Source organism: Loxodonta africana, chromosome 2 (genome assembly GCF_030014295.1).
Source record: "Loxodonta africana isolate mLoxAfr1 chromosome 2, mLoxAfr1.hap2, whole genome shotgun sequence".
Taxonomy (NCBI): domain Eukaryota; kingdom Metazoa; phylum Chordata; class Mammalia; order Proboscidea; family Elephantidae; genus Loxodonta; species Loxodonta africana.
In genome coordinates this window covers 213,931,708-213,951,005 of record NC_087343.1, presented here as the reverse complement: position 1 = coordinate 213,951,005, position 19,298 = coordinate 213,931,708, and the positions used below count along the sequence as shown (strand labels likewise).

Genomic DNA, 19,298 nt, shown 5'->3' with positions numbered 1-19,298 from the left:
ACCAGCATAACCCTTATACCTAAGCCAGGTAAAAGAATGACATGATTATCTTAATTGATGTAGAAAAGGCATTTGATAAAATCCAACACCCTTTCCTGATTAAAAACTCTCAGCAAAATAGAAATAGAAGGGAGATTCCTGAACACAATTAATGGCATATATGTATGAGTCGGAACCAATTCAACAGCAGTGGGTTTGGTTTGGATTTTATGCACAACCAACTGCCAACATTATTTTCAACGGAGAAAGACTGAGATCTTCGCTCCTGAGAGTGGGAACGAGACAAGGATGCCCATTATCACCACTCTTATTCAATACTGTACTGGAAGTTCTAGCCAGAGCAATAAGGCAAGAAAGGGAAAAAGAGGGTATCCAAATTGGAAAAGAGGAAGTAAAAGCTTTCCCTATTTATAGATGACATGATCCAATACATAGAAAACCCCAGATATTCTACAAGAAAGGTACTAGAGCCAATAGAAGGGTGCAGCAGAGTGGCAGGGTACAAGACCAATACACAGAAATCAGTTGGGTTCCTTTACACCAACAAGAACTCTGAAAAGGAAATCAAGAAAACAATACCATTCCCAAAAGTCCCCAAAAGGATAAAATACCTAGGAATAAACCTAACCAGGGATGTAAAAGACCTATAGAAGGAAAACTATAGAACACTACTACAAGAAACAAAGAGACCTACATAAATAGAAGAATATTCCTTGCTCATGGATGGGAAGACTTAACGTTGTGAAAATGTCAGTACTTCCCAAAGTGATCTATAAATATAATGTCTCGATCCCAAACTCAACACCGTTCTTAACTGAAATGGAAAAACTACTCACCAACTTTATATAGAAAGGAAAGAGTCCCCAATAGCAAAAGCAGTATTGAAGAAGAACAAAGTAGGAGGCCTCATACATCCCGATCTCAAAACATACTACTGAAAAAAAAAAAAAAAAAAACTCATTGCCATCGAGTTGATTCCAACTCACAGTGACCCTATAGGACAGGGTAGAACGGCCCCATAAGGTTTCCAAGGAGTGCCTGGTGGATTCGAACTGCAGACCTTTTGGTTAGCAGCTGAACGCTTAACCACTGCGTCACTGGGGCTCCTGGTATTGCCAGCATATATGGGGTGGGACAGAAGGTAGCTGCCACTACAAGGGTCTGCAGGTGAATCCTTGTCCTCAGGAGGAGCCAGCCATTGTTGGGAGCAGGAAGTGAAGGGGATCTTTAGAACAGAGAGAGAGGATGCAGGGAATTTTTCTTAGGACAGACCAAGAGAGCCACAGGGTTTCAGAATATGAGGAGGTAGGGCAATGGGTGGTATCCCAGGAGACTTGGGCTTCCTGTGGTGTGATAATTTGTCCCAGTGGTTCCTAGGCAGACATGCGTGCTGGGGAAGCGGTAGGGGAGGACACTTGCTGGGAGCATGTAGGGGAATGGGGCTTCTGCCTGACTCCTGCTGGCAGAGGCTGGTGGAGAGGCAGGTCCTACCCTTATCATCAGATGGAGGCTGCTAAGTGGCCATGTCGCCCCTAGGATGGATGACTGCATAGACCTTCAGGGGCTCTCACAGGTTAGTCCCTGTTAGAATCGTCAGAGAGGGGCATTCAGGGGTCAGACTCCCAGGCCTTACCTTCTTGTGTCAGTGATTGTAAAGATCAGGCTAGGCCCTGCAGCTGCATTCTGAGTACATTGAACACCACGCTCTGAGCCAGCTCGTTCATAAAATATATCAGGCGTCGAGGCTGGGAACACTCTTACAGGAGGACCACTTGGAGTCCAGATCAAGAAACCCCCACCATGCTGCCCCACGTAGATGCCACTTTAGCTTGACATGTTCCCTGGGTATCCCTAGTGTATAAGTAGGTTGTAGTCACTTACTGGCTAATGGTATTATACGGGGGTCGTACTTCTAGTGGAAATTATATCACTTTTCCAGCCTCAGTTGAGCCAAGTTGAGTATCAAGATGTATGGAAATGCTCAAAGAGAACACAAAAGTGAAAAGTATAGTGTGGTGCACTCCGTGTCCCCACCAAGCAGCTTCACCAACCGTCCACATTTGCCGTACTGGAAGAAGAGAAACTTAAATCTTGCATTTCAAACTAACTCATAAATTTTATTTTTAAAATTTGTTTACTTTCACCTCATTCAGTGGCTCAGCTTATTAAAGGTTACACGACCAGAAAACAGCCTTGTTATAGAACAATGTATATTGACTTCCTAGGTTAAATGTATTTTTAAAAGGCAGTCCTTATGGCTGAACACACACGGGTAATAAATGTGTTAAGTTTAAGTTTTGTTTTTTTTTTTTAAATACAGACTTCTGAGTTTGCCAAATAAGTTTATTCAGTAGCCTGAAAAGGCCCTAAGAAAGAAATAAGGGAGAAAATTCATCTGTGAAGCCAAGTAGGAAATCTGTTCACAGAGGGTGAAGTCTACAGAGATTGGTTGGCGACTTGTGGGTGCCTGTCCTGAAAAGACTTCACCCTGCCTGTAGGGACACTGGTAAAGTGATAGCTCCCTTGCTGAGCTATTTTTAAATGAAAGCGTAGCAGCTGGCAGTGGAACGGCTCTCAGATTTTTATGCTTTCATCCCAGCTAGTCCTTCAGTACGTGGCTTCCTACCTTATGTTTTCTGGCATTATCGTCAGTGCACTAAATGTTTTAAGTAGGATCGTTACAGGAACTCTCTTTCAAAAACTTCTTCAGAGTAAAGGACATTTCCTAGTTAAATTTCACAATAACGTCTTTCAGTTCTAAAAATAACATGGAATTCTGGGTGAACCATCATGCTACTAGATAAGTTACAGTAAGGCAGATTATCTAAGAGAGACTGGGCAAAGGCGGATAGTTCAACTGAATTCATGAAGAAACCAAGACAGCACCTTATTAGAATTTACAATAATCTAATTTCAACCACAGGACTACTTGAAATTAGACAATATTTAATGTTTACTCCTTTGTGAATGAGATACTTTTGTTCTGGGATATGACTTGCTTGCTTTTATTTATTTTAATGAACTTTGCCAGAAAGAAGCTACAGGAATCTTTGGGTTTTTAGTGGCACATGGCAGGTAGTTAAAATAGATTGCAAGTACATTTGTTCTTCAGATTTCAGGTTGGGGGCTTCTGAGTATTATTTTGTGGGTATTGGCAAATAAAATAACTTACCTGGGTCCGGGTTTCTTCATCTATAAAATGGAGATACTGGATCAGATCAGATTCAGTTTTAGTCAACAAACATTTATTAAATTACCTCATAGAAGGTGTGAGAGGAATAAAATGAAAGACCAAATCCCATTCTCAGAATTGCCATCTAGAAAGGGAGACAGCTGTATAAATAAGTAATGCAATAAATAATTGTGGTGCTTTGTGATGAGTGTAACCATGGAAGCATGGGCAAGGTACAGAGTTTGCACTGAAAAGGAAGTGATTAGCTCTGTCCAAGTATAGAGGCCAGGGTTGCTGGGGTGGCTTCAGATTCATCAGGAAGGAGATGGTGCCCAAGCAGGACTCTAAAGGTTGAACAGGAGTTACCAAGGTGGGCAAGCAGGCAAGAGCAAATCCCAAAGACCCAGGTTCACTTCTACCACCTGTGTTCCAAAGTATTTAGCAGTGAAAGACTGTTTTCTATCATAGGCTCCTAATTATTAGTATTTAATATTTTTTGAGCATCTTTGATATCTTTTAAAACACAAGTTTGATCTAAAATAAAGACTATAGATAAATTTGAAAGAGATGGCTTTGGTATGTTTCAGGACGCAGGGGGGAACATCTACCCTTTGAGTTTGTGTCAATTCTGTACATTTGACATCTTGAGTCTTTGTGCTGACCACTCTCCTTTATCTCAGGAATACCAAGTTCACTTTTAAAAGCACCTTAGAAACTAAAATGAGCTTTTCTTGTACTTCAGTTCCTGCTGCCAATCTCCCTGAGGCTGCTTGCTGTAAAGTGGTAATAATGAGATCAGTCCCTCTCCTAGTCCAAAGCCCTTCCCCTCCCACCCCCGACAGTGGGGAAAATCCCGTGAAATGTTACAGGGCAGTTTAGTGGAAGGAAAAGCCACACGAATTACTAGATTAGCTCTGTGCTTAAAATAACATCTGGTTCATCTCCTTTGTAGCACCTGCCACATGGTAATTAAATATGTATGTGTTATTGTTGTTTATGGCCGTAATCTATAAATACTAGGCAGCAGGGTCTCTGTCTAGCTTAATGATACAGCCCTAGTGGCTGCTCAGTAAATATTTGTTGGCAGACCGAAAGATGGACTGAAATATGAAGGATCTGATGTTTCAAATGGGTGGAACGTAATTGAAAAAGTACTGAATCAGAATTTTATCTGGTTTCTATCAACTATATATGTCACTTCCTTGAGGTAAATTTTATGCAAATACACAGACCACCTCTTCACTCCCTGTGCCTCTCTTGGTTTTGCTTTTCTCCTTAGCAGTTATCAGCATATTATATGCTGTACACTGTACTTGTCTGTCATTTATTGTTTGTCTTTCCCATTGCCATGTCTGGAATGGCCCCTTGGGCACAGTAGGGGCTCAGGAAATAATTTGAAAAGCCTTAACGCTATAGCTGATACAGGAGGTAGTTGTGCTTGGCCAGACATTACATTGAGTTGATGTTTTACTCTTAAGTTTCTGACCTCTGGGAGTTCTTGTCCTTGTTTTACACTGGCACCTTTTCTGTCTTATTGGATGTTGTTACATGTAATCTTTTCAGGTAATAATTTTAAAATCAGGAGCCACAGACTGGCCTGCCCATGGGCCAGGCTGTGGAGAATTTGGCCGCCCAGCAACTTAGTGGTTCAAAGCTTGAGCGCTTCCTGCAGGGTGTGCACTTCAGGCCAGCCACAGCGATTGTTTCTTCCGCTGTGTAGTGAGTCATTGAATTTACATTTTTCCTCATTTGCTGTCAGTCGCCCTGTAAGCTATAAGCTCCCTGAGGTCAGAACCCTAGTCTCCTTTTCTCTCCGGACCCCCCAGTCCTCACCCAAGCCGATGCTGGTGGTCCTCCATCATAGTGGTTAGTGGGTGAATGAGTGGCTTCAGGACCCGAGGTGACCCCCATTACAGGAGGCGTGGATGCAGAGCAACACAAGTGGTCTTTTTATAAATATCTGAAATTTGAACAGCCCTCAAAACTGCCGGAGGCTCAGTATGCTTCTGAGATCCTCTCTGGGAATTAATTGCCTTTTAAGGGCGGTCTACATCCACAGCCTGCTCATTCAGGACCAGCCTCCACAAAGTGCTCCCCATGAGTTTTCTCACCGTAGCAGTCACCCCCGTTTTGAAACAAGGACCCCTTATGGCAGAGAGCAGGTAGAGACAGGGAGGGATTTGAGTCCAGGGCACTGATGTTGACGTTAGCGCTGTTCCCGCTTCCCTGCTGCAGTGGGTATATCACCCAGTGTCTTGGGGGGCCTAGGCCTTTTGTGTGTTTTCTGGGAAAGTGGGTGCAAAGACCCCTGAAGTGTTTATGGGATCACGCCACATCCTCCTGACTTTAAAAACACATTAGAAACCACAATTTGTTTCTAACTAATATGTCGAAGTGTCTAGGCAGATGTAGTAAGTGCTGGATGTAAAAACTGTAAACTCCGATGCCACGCTCTGCCTCCGCTGGTCTCCGTGCCGTGCATCTGTGGCCACACGACAGGGGCTGAGGCTGTTGGCACCTTTCGCCTTGCCCTTACTGGCTGGGGCTGCTGGAAGCTTGTGCTCCGTGCCGGCCTGGAGACTGGAGCTCCCTTTGGCGTGACTTCTCCTTCCGGGGCTAGGCCCTCAGGAGCCCGGTCTGCAACAGTCTTTGCCTGCCTTTGGTTCCACCCTTCCTGATGCCAGTCTGCACACCTTTGAGCTGGGGGCCCTGAGGCCAACGTCCCAAATATACCACCAGCTGCCCATCGTGGCTGGTGCCAGTGCTTGGGGGGCCTGCAGAGTGTCCTCTGGCCTCTAGTTAAGTCACTGCCCAGGTGGAAGACCAGAGGAGACACCGGCGTGAGGACCCACTGCTGACAAAGCAGCTGCCTTCTGAGGGTAGGCTATTCTTTCTTTCCAGGCAAAGCCAGACACTAGAGACCAAAAAAGAGCAGCTTTACTCTCCTTTTACTTTCTGAAAATAGATTTCCCATAGCTTAGCTGGTTAGAACTGGTCGTCAGTTATGAAATAAAATACCAGCCTGCTTTGGGGGGGGTGTGCTGTGGGAAGCTAACCACTCCTGGCTGCGTGACTGCGTCCTGCCTCCAGTTGGCGCCCTCTCGCCCTTTAACCTGATTTTCTTATGCATAATCCTTCTTACAGACCTGAATCATTATTATTATTTTTTTTTAACTTTGGAGGGCTTTCAGATCTGTGCCTTTGATTTTCACATGTGGCTGTTAACGGTTTCTTTGTGCAGTTTCTGAGCAGAGTCCAACAAACTGTTTTCACTGACTGTGCAACTTATTTTTTTCATTGCTTAGAGAAGGAAGGAATCTTAGGGACAGATTTCTTCTGTAAAAATGCAGTGTAGAATTTTGGCTAGTAGAGAGAGGGGAATGGAACAGATGGTGTAAGGGGTGGCAAGGTGATCCCTTGGTCATGGGCTCATTTCTCACTGGAGCTTCTGGAAGCCCTTTAAAAGAAACAAAGAGACAAGGGGCAGCTGAATCCAGAGTAACAGCGAGGATCCGTGAACTGTGGCTGGCTGGCCCGAGTAACAGCACTCTAGAAGGAACTTTACTACTTTACGCTCGCTCTCTGTGACGTGTGAAGATGCAAGTGGCGCCAGAGTGTGCAAGCCCTGGGTGCCACCATTTCCTCCGACAGCCTGTCTGCTCACTAGTGTGCAGTCATGCTTGGGGCCCTCCCTGCCATGTGCTCTGTGTGCACCAGTGTCTTCAGAACCTGGCCTGGCCTGTGCCTCCCTGCTCTGGCAGAGGGTGTGCCCTCACCTTGGTGTCTGTTCAGGCGGGGCTGTGCACGCTTCTCTCCTGGCCTGTCCTGCCCTGCTGTCTGCTGGGGCCTACTCTACCCCTTCTTTCTGCAGGCTGCTCTCCAAATGCTAGAAATCCTAAACACAACTTGACCCACATTCCATTTTCATGTCCTCAGTCTTGCCTCCCCAGTCCATGATTTGGCCATCTATCTGAAACTAGCAGTAAATAAGCACTGTGATGTAAGATGCATGATTTATGAACATACTGAAGTTCTTTTTAAATGTCGTTTTCAAAAAAACCCATACTTTTAAAAAATGTTATGTATTTTGTTGTTGTGGGAGTATATACAGCAAAACAACACCTGATTCAGCAGCTTCTACTCATACAATTTAGTGGCATTGATTATATTATTCTAGTTGTGTAACCATTCTCACCCTCCTTTTCTGAGCTGTTCTCCCTCGTTAACATAAACTCACTGCCCCCTAAGGTTGACAGCCTGCCTTTGACTTTGATTTACATGGGAAATGCATGTCCTCAGCTGGAAATTTGGCCAGCTAGGACACAACTCCTTTCTTCCACCATGGAGATGTCTCCTGGGAGAGGGCACCCAGACACCAAAAGTAGGCTGTGGGGCGAGTCATAGTCTCTAGTCCACTCGACCGTCCGGATGATGAGGATGGAACAGGAAGGAGTTTGACGACTGTCTTGAGGTTGGAGGAGTCCAGGCCCCACAGGCATGCATAGAGTAGACAGCAAGTTGGGAGGGGCTTTCAGGATTTGAAAAACTCCCAGAAAGAATCAGTGTTGCTAATGTGAAAGTCCCTGCTTCAGCTGCTTAGGGAAGTTGTCCTGATGCTGAACCTGACTGCCTGGAATTAACAGCTTGCTCGGGAATGGCCGTTAATCTCTCTTTTCCCAGCATCAAGCTCCTGTATTAGCAGGGAGGATGGGTACTGGTTTTTAGCGTCCTTTGCACTCAGATTCTAGAATGCTAGGCCCAAACGAGTGCAGGTTGTGGATGGGAGCAGACCCCATGAAGCTCAGGCACAGCAGGCTCCAGGACAGGAGGTTGATAGATGTTCTCACAGTCCCAGAGTATGCCAGTTGGGTTGTAGCATCTGCCCTTTTCTTCTCATCAGCTTGCTGCTCGGATTTCATTGGGTTTCTTGACAGTGCAGTTGGTTGGGAGCTTCAGCCATTTCCAGTGGGAGCCCCTGGGGCCGTTTATTTTTACCCTGGTACTCCCTGGGTGTGAAGAGGGTAGAGGGACGTTCCAGCCCTTGTCCATTCTCTCTTCTTGCCTTGCTGACCTCTTAGATCGTTATGGTGACCATATTTCCTGATACATAATTGAGGCCTGGGATCCTGGCTTCTGACAAAGTGTTTTTCTACCTACTTGTTAATTAAACCAAAGAGTTTATGAAGGTATAAAAATTAAATTGCATTGATGTATAAATTTAATGAGTTTCCTTCTTTGGAAAGAACCCACTTACAGAAACCAGGGAAGCTGGCTTGCTGTTAAGCTGAGTCCTGGGCCAGGAGTTCTGGGTCACAGCAGTCCTGGGACATGTTGCAGCTCACTTTACTGAGCACTTCCTTGGGCCAGGGACTGTGCTGCATGTCACATGGGTTAATTTACTTCGCCTCCTAACAGAGCTGCCTCTGGGTCCCTCATATCGCTGTCACTTTAGAGGTGAAGATACTGAGGACCAAAGAGGTTAGGATACCTCTGCAGGCAGTGGAGTGGCTGAGCCCTGCAGACGCAGCCCGGCTGGCCCAAGGTTGCCCTCATAACCCTAGCCCTGCCACCACTGGACTGTCAGTCTGTGCTTGGCCTCCACAGTCTCCAGGGCCAGGTCTGAAATGGGGCTGATCCAGCAGGGCTTTGGTCTCCAGGGGCCCAAGGAAAAGCACACAGGGTAGCTTCCATCCTGCGAACCTAATGGACCAAGTGATCCTCGGCTGTGTGAGCTCCGGATCCCAGCCAACCATGGCACCAGCCCCCAAGACTGAACACTGCAGTCCGTTCAATGAGCGCCTCCCGCAACGCCACCACCATTCCAGGCAGGGCTGTTTCACCCCTGGTCTCTGGAATTACAGTGGGAAACCAGTTCTTCAAGCCCACACAGCCATTCTGCTGGGCTGAAACCTTCCTGTCTTTTGGTTTACTACGTGAAAGATGTGGGCTCTAGTTACCTCAGGGCCTGCCTATGCTTTCTGTCAGTTGTCTGTTGAAGCCACACCAAAGAACTGGCCGTCATTCCTTTTGCCCCAGGAACACTGCCCCAGCTGCTGTGTCTCAGGGTGGTGCCGCAGGACCCCAAAGGGCACACTTCCTGGGCATCTGAACATCTCCTGCAGTGCCGAAGCCCTGCCGAGCATCCTGCTGGGCAGAGGGTTGGCCCTTGAGAACCATGTTCATGCCTAGTCCATCAAGTATAGACTTGGCCCCATGCACAGTGAGAGCAGAGAGCCTCCACCCAGCAGGCAGCAGCCAGGATGGGAGACTCATTTTTACAGATGTTTGCCCAAGAGTGTTAATTTCTGGTGCTGATCCAGAGTCTACGTGTATTTGGAAGGGTAGGTTAAAAATGAAATACTGAATGAGTCGAGTTGCCTGTTCAGATTAGGAGCAGAGCCTCCTGCAGTGGGCGGTTCAGCTTGGCTGCAGGACGACCGCCCAAGGGTGAACTTCAGGGACCACAGTGACTAGGGAACAGGTAGAAACACAGGGTGGCTCTGTAGTGCCTGGCCCCATGGCATCACCGAGGCCATGCATGGGGAAAGGAAGCAGGACAGTTTTCTTTAGACAGGTGGGGTTGAGGAGACGGGATGGGCTGTGGGGTGGGTGAGGGTTTCACATAGTTTTAGCTGATGATGAATGTCAAGCACTCTCCCTGGAAAAGGTGTTCCTGGAGATAGACTGGATGGACCTTTGTCTGGTAGTCTCATGTCAGGTGGTCCCATTGAACATTTCCTTCAGAGTTACGGAATATGACAGGAGCCTCACTAGCTCTTCCCGGCCTTCTTTTATCCATGTCTCCCCTCCTGGCTGTCAGTTTGGCCTAGGGGCCTAGGTGGGTAACGAAGGAAAGGAAGGGGAGTGGTGGGAAAACGTGTTTCCTAAGAACTGACTGTCACATTGCACAAACACCCTGTGGCCTCTGACTTCCTCCAGTAGACTGCAGCTCACAGTGACTCTTCATTGAAGACAGGCCAGGGTGTGTGGCAGGGGCTGCGTTAGGAGCTTCAGCCCTGCACCACAGCTTGGCAGAGAGTGGCTCCATCCTGCATCAGCCTCCCTCTGGGCGCTGTGAGGTCCCGTGGCCAGGGGTGCATGTGTGGGCCGCCACAGTGCAATACTGGGGTGGTCATGTATGGAATAGCCACTCTGCCATAGCGTCTGCTCAGGGCAGGGTGTGGGAAATGAGGTGTGTGTGTTTTCCTTTTTTTCCCTTTTTCTAGTTTCACAAATATTTAGGGTCTGTGAGGGAGATTCAGGCAAGCACTGACCCCCACCTGCCTCCTGTAGTGCTCGCTCATGTTGGGGCTGAGCACCAAGTGCAGCACCCGGTCCCAGCGTGTCCTGGGACCACTGCGTGCCTTTGAGGGCATCGTGAAGTCTGGCGGGACTGTCTGGGGGTACTCGTGCAAGGGCACTGGCCTGAAGAGGGTGGTGGACTCAGAGATGGGGGCTCCACCAGACTGAGGAGGATGGGCAGGCTCCCTGCTCGCTCCTGTCTTGTCACTGATGTGCCTGACTTTTGTTCGTCCAGGAGGAGCCTCCTGAAGGCAAAGGCCATGGACCTGATCACATCCGTGGCCATCCTGCCCCTGCTCGTTGGCTGCGTGGGCATCATCAGCCTCTTCAAGCTGCTGCAGAGGATGCACATGAAGGCCTACCTGCAGGACGCTGTCGTGGTCATCACGGGCGCTACCTCTGGGCTGGGCAGAGGTGGGTCCCGTGGCAGCTGCTGCTGGGTGGGGTGTCTGCACAGGGTGTCCTGGCTCCGGGGCCCAGAGTGGCTGCTGGAAGGACACGTAAGTGGAGCAGGCTGGGTGATGTGGGGACAGGCTCTGTGTCCTGTTCTCTGCACGACTGAAAAAGAGCAACAGCTTAAGTGCACCGACCAATGGCCCCTGACTTTCAGCGTCAGTGTTGAAAGACAAAGCAGGTGGTGACACTGGAGATGGCCTGTCCCTCTTAGGGGGTGCCCTGCTCAGCTCCAGCTGACTGTTGAAATGGGAATTTCCATGCGAGAGCTCCAGTTTTCCAGTACGGTGACTAATCAGGTGCTTTTCACTCTGTGGGGGCCAAACAAGACGTGTCTTTTCCTGGACCCGGGCAGCCTGGCCTTAGCATGTGCTGGCCCCACCCCTTCCCTGGACCGAGGCTGTGCTGTGACTGTCCCTGGTGCACTGCCTTGGCAGGGTAGGAGACGACTCAGTGGGGCTCAGGTGCTCCCTGACCAGGTCCTCAATAGTGCCAACTCCAGTTCAGTAAACTTGTGTGCTGGGGCCTGACCAGAGTTCAGTCTGAAGCCCCCACACGTGCTGGGGGTGCGTCTGCCATTCTCCCCTTACCTCGTGTTGACTGTGCAGATGAACACAGGCACGTCGTGTGGAACCTGCCCCTCCCCACACCCACCCACACACACCCCCCCGGCTTGCCACTGCACTGGGGCTCTGCTCACGCAGGAAGGCTGAGAGACACCCTGAGTCACGGAGCACCTGGCTGCTGTGTCTTTGGGGGTGATCCTACAGCCCACTACCTCTCTGTGCCACACACCAGGACAGACAGATGGCTGGCAGGGCCCCTTCCCTGGAGGACTTCACAGTCTGGTAGGGAGGGGCAGTAACTGACCACAGTGTTTTGCCATTTTGGTAACAGATGACGTATTTCTATGTGCCAGGTTGGCACTATGTGTTTTATGTGCACTATCTCGCAGAGTTTTCACAGCTAAGATGCAAAGACGGCATGACTTGTCCTAGGACTTCTGGCCAGAATGGGCCAAGCTAAGATCCATGTCCACACCTCTGTGACTCAAGAACTCAGTCTTCAGGTCTCACCTGAGTGGGAGACACCAGGTGAAGGAAGGTGGGCACTGGGGCAGGAGCAGCCCAGTTATGCAGGGACACAAAAGAGTGGACAGGGCCGTGTCTGGGGGGGTGAATGGAATGTGGTTGGCAGTGGAGGAGAGGGTGCAGGGAAGGCTTTCAGTGGCATGGGTTCGTAGGCACACCACTGTGGATGTCAGGTAGTCTCAGGTGAGCCTAGGCCTGTCATTGGATCTCGGGACAGCTGTCCCCAGGCCTGTGCCACTGGCCAGGCCGTTGAGCTCAGTCAGCTCCTATATATAGGGAGTGAGCAGCTGCATCTCTTGATTCCAGAGAGAAGCAGTTCTTTCAAAGTCCTTGGGGAGTATCTGAGAGGTAGCTGAGAAGGAAAGGGTAAATTGCAGGTACTCCCGTAGGTGGACATGTGAGAAGGACACTGTCTTCTTCATGACCCCACATTTCCTTTTCCAGACACCAAACTATGAAAAGAACAGGAGAAGTTATTGAAAAAATGTACATACAGTATGTTATGCCAGGCATGTCCTCTACTCCAAATCTCTCTGCTTATGTTCTGCCCCACTTAACAACTTAGGGACAAGAGTCCCGTTCTCTTTGCCACCCACCGAGGTAAACTAGGAGCTGGTTCTTAGCCAGCCATCTCAAATACGCACACCACAGCTGATGGCTGCCAAGATGTGCTGGTGTTCCTTAACAGTCTGAAGAGGGTTGCGGTGTCCTCCGTGGGACTGCTTACCAGGCCATCTGCCCCAAAGGCTGGGTTATGTGACAAGTGTTCAGACAGCTTTCCAGATGTGGATTTAAGCTACATGAGCTTGTCCTTAAAAAACAGCAGGACCACTCACTAAAGGAACAGAATGTTCTGGATCCGGCTGCCATGATTTACAACTAGGAGCGCTGGCAGCACCACAGCCCTAGATCAGCGGGCCTTTGGAACTGGTGTCCTTTTTCCCTAGACCGTCCTGCCGCCCTGTATCCACTTTTTCAAGAATTGAAAATTGAATTCTCTCCCGTCTATTTTTATTTCTGTCATTTCCTACACAAACTTTCATTTCTTCCCATTCTGACTTTGTAAGGAAGCACAGCTCACACAGAGGTTAGGCAGTCATTTTCCAGAATCTGTCCACACACCTGCACACCTCCCCACTTGGCTCTGTGTCCTCCAAAGTGTCCGCTGTAACGAGACAGGGTGGGGAAGCCAGCATACCCAAGGTTAGAAATCCCTGGGGATGATTCTAAGCCAGATGGGCAGTGCTGCCTGAAGCCCCCCACCCACCCTAGCCCTGTGGGCCCCCTGCTGTGGCAGCCACAGCTCTGGTGTGTACCCCTTGTCAGTTGGGCTGAGCCGTGAACCACCAGCCACTCTCCTTCAGGGCAGACGTGGAGCCATCTCCCTGAAAAGCCCTATCCGTGGGCTACAGGAGGCACCACCTTGGGGCAGCACTACAGCTGGAGAGAGGTTGGAGGAGGGGCTGCACCAGGGACCACCTGAACAGTGGAGAACTCTGGAGAAAGCGGCTGAATCCTGAAGACACGGGCCGTTGTCTCCCTCCTGACTCTTCAAGGGATCTTGGCACTGTTGTGGCAGAAGGGCTGTCCAGACCAGGACACCCTGCCTGAACCCCTTGACCTCCTGCCTCCTGACCTGGCCACACAGCTTCCCCGAAGGTGGGCTGTCTGTGTAAGGGCAGGCCCAGCCCTCTGTGAGCCGGAGGTGACTGAGACACTGCCCCCCTTCGGCCTCCAACCACTTGGTCCATCACAGGGTGGCTCACTGGCTGCTTTCCTGCCTAGCACAGCCACCCAGGAGTCCAGCTTCCTCCTTGGCATTTGAGGTAAACTAGGCCTCAGGGTGACCCCATGTGTCATAGTAGAACCCATAGGGTTGTCAGTGGCTGGTTTTTTGGAAATAGATCACCAGGCCTTTCTTCTGAGGTGCCTCACCGTGAGTTAAAGTCAAAGTAAGACCTCAGGGTGAGGACAGGCAATATCTCTTTAAGCCCTTGCACTTCAATTTTCACCAACGGTCAGCTTTTAGAACTTGTAAAAAAGGCAGCATAGGAATATAAAAATAACACTTCCATTGCGATTTTTATCTGTCAGTAATAAGTGTCTGTAAAATTTAACTCACTTAATCCCTGTCACCCCAGAGGTAGGTACCATCTGTACCTGCATTTTACAAAAGAGGAAAGCAAGGTAGAAAGAGGAGCTGTAACACCCCCAGTCACAGAGCCAGCAGCAGCAGGGGTAGGAGTAGCTGGCGGGGAGCCTGGCTCAAGTATGTTCTCTGCCCCCACTGACTGCGCTGCTGCTCAGGAGCTGCTGACTTCCAGGCCAAAGGTCCACCCATGAGGAGGACAAGGAGCCGAGGGCACTTCCCTGTCCTGGGCCCAATAGGTTCCCTTCTCTTCCCATGGAGAAGGCACACACGTCCTTACAGTCAGCATTTTTTCCTCTTTCTATAGAATGTGCCAAAGTCTTCCACGCTGCGGGCGCTAAGCTGGTGCTCTGCGGTCGGAACAGGGAGGCCCTGGAGGAGCTCACCAGAGAACTTGCTGCTCCTAGTGCCACCAAGGTGAGCCCAGGGTTGTGCTGTCCGCAGGGGTCAAGGAGTCGCTGCCCAGCATCCTGGCTCCCCACAGTCTGTACCAGCTGCCATACAGGTAGACACACCCGAGGCTCCCGGCCCCAAAGCAGCCTGGGCCCCATAGCCTGAGGTACCCTCAAGCCTCTTGGTCATGACATGTTCAAGTCCTGACCACCAGTTACTGGAACTGGGAGATTCCTTCCGTGGAGAAGACTATCTCCCCGTTACCTGGCTAACCCTGCTTATCTAAATCAGAGTGCCCAGCAATTCATTTATCTCATATCTGCCCTTCATGGTGTTCTTTACAGTTAGAGAGTCTGTCTGCCCTGCTAGACCATGAGCCTCAGGAGAGCAGCAACCGCATCTGTCTTGCTTTCTCCTGTGTCCCCAATGCCTAGTACACAGGTGGTGTGTAAAAACCGTTCTCATGAGTAATTGGGTGGAACTGCCTCTCCTGAGCAGGCCACCACCCCTCAGCAGGGCACGGTTGAGTATAAGGACCGTGCTAGTCCCGTGCTGGTGCAGGACACTTTTGCACACATCCATGATCTCTTACCAGCGCAAGCCCTGCGCTATGGGATTCAGTCTGGTGGTGAAGCTAAGGGAGCCTTGGGTGTGGTTTAGAGTGCCTGGGCATTTTCCATCAGTGAGAAGGCTCCCAGGTCAGGCATGGCACTGCCAGCAGGAACCCCTAACTGCAGCCTGCATCGTTCATGTCCAGTGGCCGCTTCCAGGACCCCAGTCACCCAGAAGGTGAGTTTGGTGTCTGCTGCGTTTGACCAGGCACAGACATACAAGCCGTACGCAGTGACCTTCGACCTGGCAGACCCTGGTGCCATTGTTGCAGCGACAGCCGAGATCCTGCAGTGCTTTGGCCATGTAGACATACTGGTCAACAATGCTGGGATCAGCTACCGTGGCACCATCACGGACACCACCGTGGATGTGGACAAGAGAGTGATGGAGACAAACTACTTTGGCCCTGTTGCTCTAACTAAAGGTAATGATCTTGAGTTAAAAAGAGCCCTGATGTGCGGCCATTTTTTTACTTGGACTCTTTTCTGCTGAACGTTGTCCTCTACTTTACCATGAGTGGCCTGGGGTGTTTGCTTTTCTGGAATTTACTTGCATTTTCTCTCTTTGCTTTATAGCTCCAGATCAAGACTTGTTCTCCTCAATGACAGCTTTGTCTGCACAGTGTTGCCTGCACGCCCCCCTTCTGGTGTCTTAGACCCTACAGAGTGGGGTGTGTTCATGTCCAGCACAGACTGCAGTCAGGGGAGAGGCTCTGCACAGCACCAGGAGTCAGGCCAGCACAGCCTGCTCCTTCCCCTCCCCTCCCTCCTGCCTGCAGTCTGCTGAGTGCAGCAGGCCTCAGTGTCCAGGGGCACACATGTCCCCACCCTGCAGGGCTTTCAGGGCACACCATCCCTGCTCACTAAATACAGTAAGATCGGCCTCCTTGGTGTCAGGAGCCACTGATGGGGGAGGCCCACTAAAGCCTAGCCCTCTTTCCTTAGCTCTTCTGCCCTCCATGATCGAGAGGAGACAAGGCCATGTCGTCGTCATCAGCAGCATCCAGGGCAAAATCAGCATTCCTTTTCGATCGGCCTGTGAGTATTTCTCCTTGCCCCGAGATGCTTTTCTTTTTTGTTTCTTTCGTTTTCCTGATTGTAAAAATAATAGCTGTGTACGGTCCAGAATTCAGACATTACAGAAATACACTGTACAGAATGTGAGGGAACTCTGCCAGAATGCAAACTCCTGAGCCAAACGCCTGGGTGTAAGTCCCAGCTGCACTCCTCACCCTCGGTGGCCCTGGGCCGGTGCCCCTCTCTGTACCTCAGGCCTCACCTGCAGAGTTGGTACAGCCACAGGTGCACCCTCGGAGGGTGTGGGGAGAATAATGAGCTGATCAGTGGTGCTGTGAGTAAAGCCTGGGCAGCACCAGGCCCTGAGCCCTGTGAAGGGGTCGGCCCCTGCGGCTGCTATTAGTGGTAATTATCATCCCCCCCTCCACCCCAGACAGAAGCACTTCACCACTTCGGGGCAGATGCCCCCAGTTGTTCCCTGTGGATAACCAAACAGAAACAGGATCATCTTGTGTGGCTTGCGCACTGCCCCGCAGTTTCTCCGTCCGCGTCTGCTCTGTGGGTCTGACTCGCTCTTTGGAGCTGTGCCGTGATCCACTGAAAGGAGGTGGCCTCTCTTCTGTAGCCATTTCCTGCTGGTGGGTGCGGGAGGAATTCTTCCCCGGGTCTCCAACCGTCAGCAGCAATGTGCTGCGTGAAGCCTCCCTAACACTTCCATCTCTGGGCACTCCTGGAGGGCTGCAATGAGATAAATCCCGCAAAGCTGAAATACTGGGTAGAACCCCAAAATAAAACCGTCACATCGACTTCAGCTCACACTCTCCCCCGTGCGCCTGAGAGAGGCTGCACCAGAACTTCATGTGACTGCCCACCACCTTGCTCACCAGCAAACACGGAATCTGGGGCTTGTCGTTAGGACGGTAAAGGTGATTCCACAGCCTTCCTAGGAGCGCATTCCTTTGTTCCACTCTCTGAGAGGAAGCACTGACTTGTCACAGCCGCATCCACCCGCCAGCTGCTGCTCAGCCCGCCAGATGCTTCTCCTGCCCGCCAGCTCCTTCTCAGCCTGTCAGCTCCTGTTCAGTGCCCAGCTGCTGCTCACCCTGCCAGCTGCTGATCACCCCGCCAGCTGCTGCTCACCCCGCCAGCTGCTGCCCACCCCATCTGCTGCTCACCTTGCCAGCTGATGCTCACCCAGCCAGCTGCTGCTCACCCCACTGGCTGCGGGCCTGCTGGGGGACCAGAGCTGTCTCTGCACTCTGAAACTACAGTGACCAGAGTCTAGTCTCATCTTATAATGTAACCCATCATCCGAACAGGAAATATAACAGACATTCATTCAGATACGAATTCTAGCTCTGCCTTTTAGTTCTAGCTAAAGGACCTTGGACAAATTACTTACCCTCTCTGCCCCTCAGGGTCCTTACTTATAAAATGAGACTCATAGTCCTTGTAGCTGCCTCATGGGGCTGCTCCAGCGAGGAATGAGACAGTGGATGCGAAGGGTCCTATGGAGGCTGTGGCACACAGAGTGTCTCAATGGCTCTGCTTCAGCTCAGAGCAGGAGATGGCATGGCACTCACTCTCTAAGGCCACTCAGATGGTGCAGGAAAAAAACACTGGTCATACGTGTAATCACAAACGATAAAGCAAATGAAGTAAAATGTTGTTAGGTGCCGTCCAGTTGATTCCAACTCATAGCGACCCTGTGCACGACAGAACAAAACACTGCCCGGTCCTGTACCATCCTCATGATTGTTGCTATGTTTGAGTCCATTATTTCAGCCACTGTGTCAATGCATCTTGTAAAGGGTCTGCCTCTTTTTCTCAGACCCTTTATCTAGCATGATGTCCTTCTCTATGGACTGATCCTTCCTGATAACATGTCCAGGGTAAGTGAGACATAGTCTCACCATCCTTGCTTCTAAGGAGCATTCTCGTTGTACTTCTTCCAGGTAAATCTGGGTCAGGGATACAGTATTCTCTGTACTGTTCGTATTCTTGCAATTTTTCTATAAGTTTAAAATTATTCCCACATTCCACTTTAATTGCCTGACCTTTGCTATCTAGTTGGGCTCTGGGTGCAGGGGACACCCACCCCTGGTGGCGTGGTGCTGCCTGATGGGTAAGCGTTCTCCCCACTGGAGAGTGGTGTTACCTGTGCATGCTGGTCAGTGGGTCAGAGAGACAATCCATGGAGTGGCTGAGCCCATGGCCTGAGAGCCCTAGGGCAACCCCTGGGTGGACCCACTCTTCCTGGTCCTCAGACCTGGGCTGCACCCCTGGAGTCACGGCCCATAGGAGTAATCCCGTCCACCCCCTGAACTACCCAGCCCCTCACTGTGACCCAAGGCACCATTCCTGAAAAGCTCTGCAGCAAGCTCAGAACCTGGGTGGCACCTCTGGCAACTTCCTGCAATACATCCTTGGCCTTTCCCCGCCTGTTTTTCTTGGCTGTTGGATGCCCTTTCTTTCCCAAAGCTGAAGTGTTCAGAGCTCTGAATGGGAGGGAACGGTGTTTCAGTTGAGATGGCTGTTCTGTTTCCTGGCAGAGCCTCATTGGGAGCAGAGGTGGAAGCCCTGTGCCCTGGTGAAGACCCCAACTGGGATGTCTCGGGTGAAGGGTGCACAGAGAACCCAGGCCAGGTGCACACTCATGTGCACGGGGTGCTCGCTGGCCACACCATTTGTATGACAACTGGACACAGCCCACCGAGGCTGTCAGCAGGGCCAGTTCTGACTGGCAAACTGGCCCACAGGCTGCATGCGACTGCAGCAGTGTGTGGGCCTACAGGGGCCATGTGGAGAGCTGCTCAAGTACGTGACCAGGGGACATGCCACGTACGGGGACAATATAAACAGTAGGGTCTCGGTCCTGTAAAAAATATTTGTGTATGAAGTCACATGTATGTACATAGGGTATACGAAAAAAAAGTCACGAGAAACCAGCAGCATTGGTAACCCCTGGGGGCTGGGACTGGAGGCAGGCGATGGACTCTCACTTTCTTACTTTTACCCTGTGCTATTTGAACGGTTACCCAAACCAAAAAATCCCATTGCTATTGAGTTGGCCCTTGACCCAGAGCATTTGAACGGTTACCCAAACCAAA

General features: G+C 50.3%; 1 protein-coding gene across 3 annotated transcripts in view; it reads left to right on the top strand.

Moving 5' to 3' along the window:
- The window catches only part of DHRS7B (dehydrogenase/reductase 7B), a 39,815-nt gene that overhangs the window by 14,226 nt on the left and 6,291 nt on the right, over positions 1-19,298 (top strand). For all 3 annotated transcript variants that reach the window (XM_023539715.2, XM_003420676.4, XM_064279430.1), the window contains exons 2-5: positions 10,710-10,888; positions 14,475-14,584; positions 15,380-15,596; positions 16,117-16,209. In XM_023539715.2, coding sequence (XP_023395483.2) covers positions 10,710-10,888; positions 14,475-14,584; positions 15,380-15,596; positions 16,117-16,209 — 599 coding nt within the window. The remainder of the gene's footprint in view (positions 1-10,709; positions 10,889-14,474; positions 14,585-15,379; positions 15,597-16,116; positions 16,210-19,298) is intronic.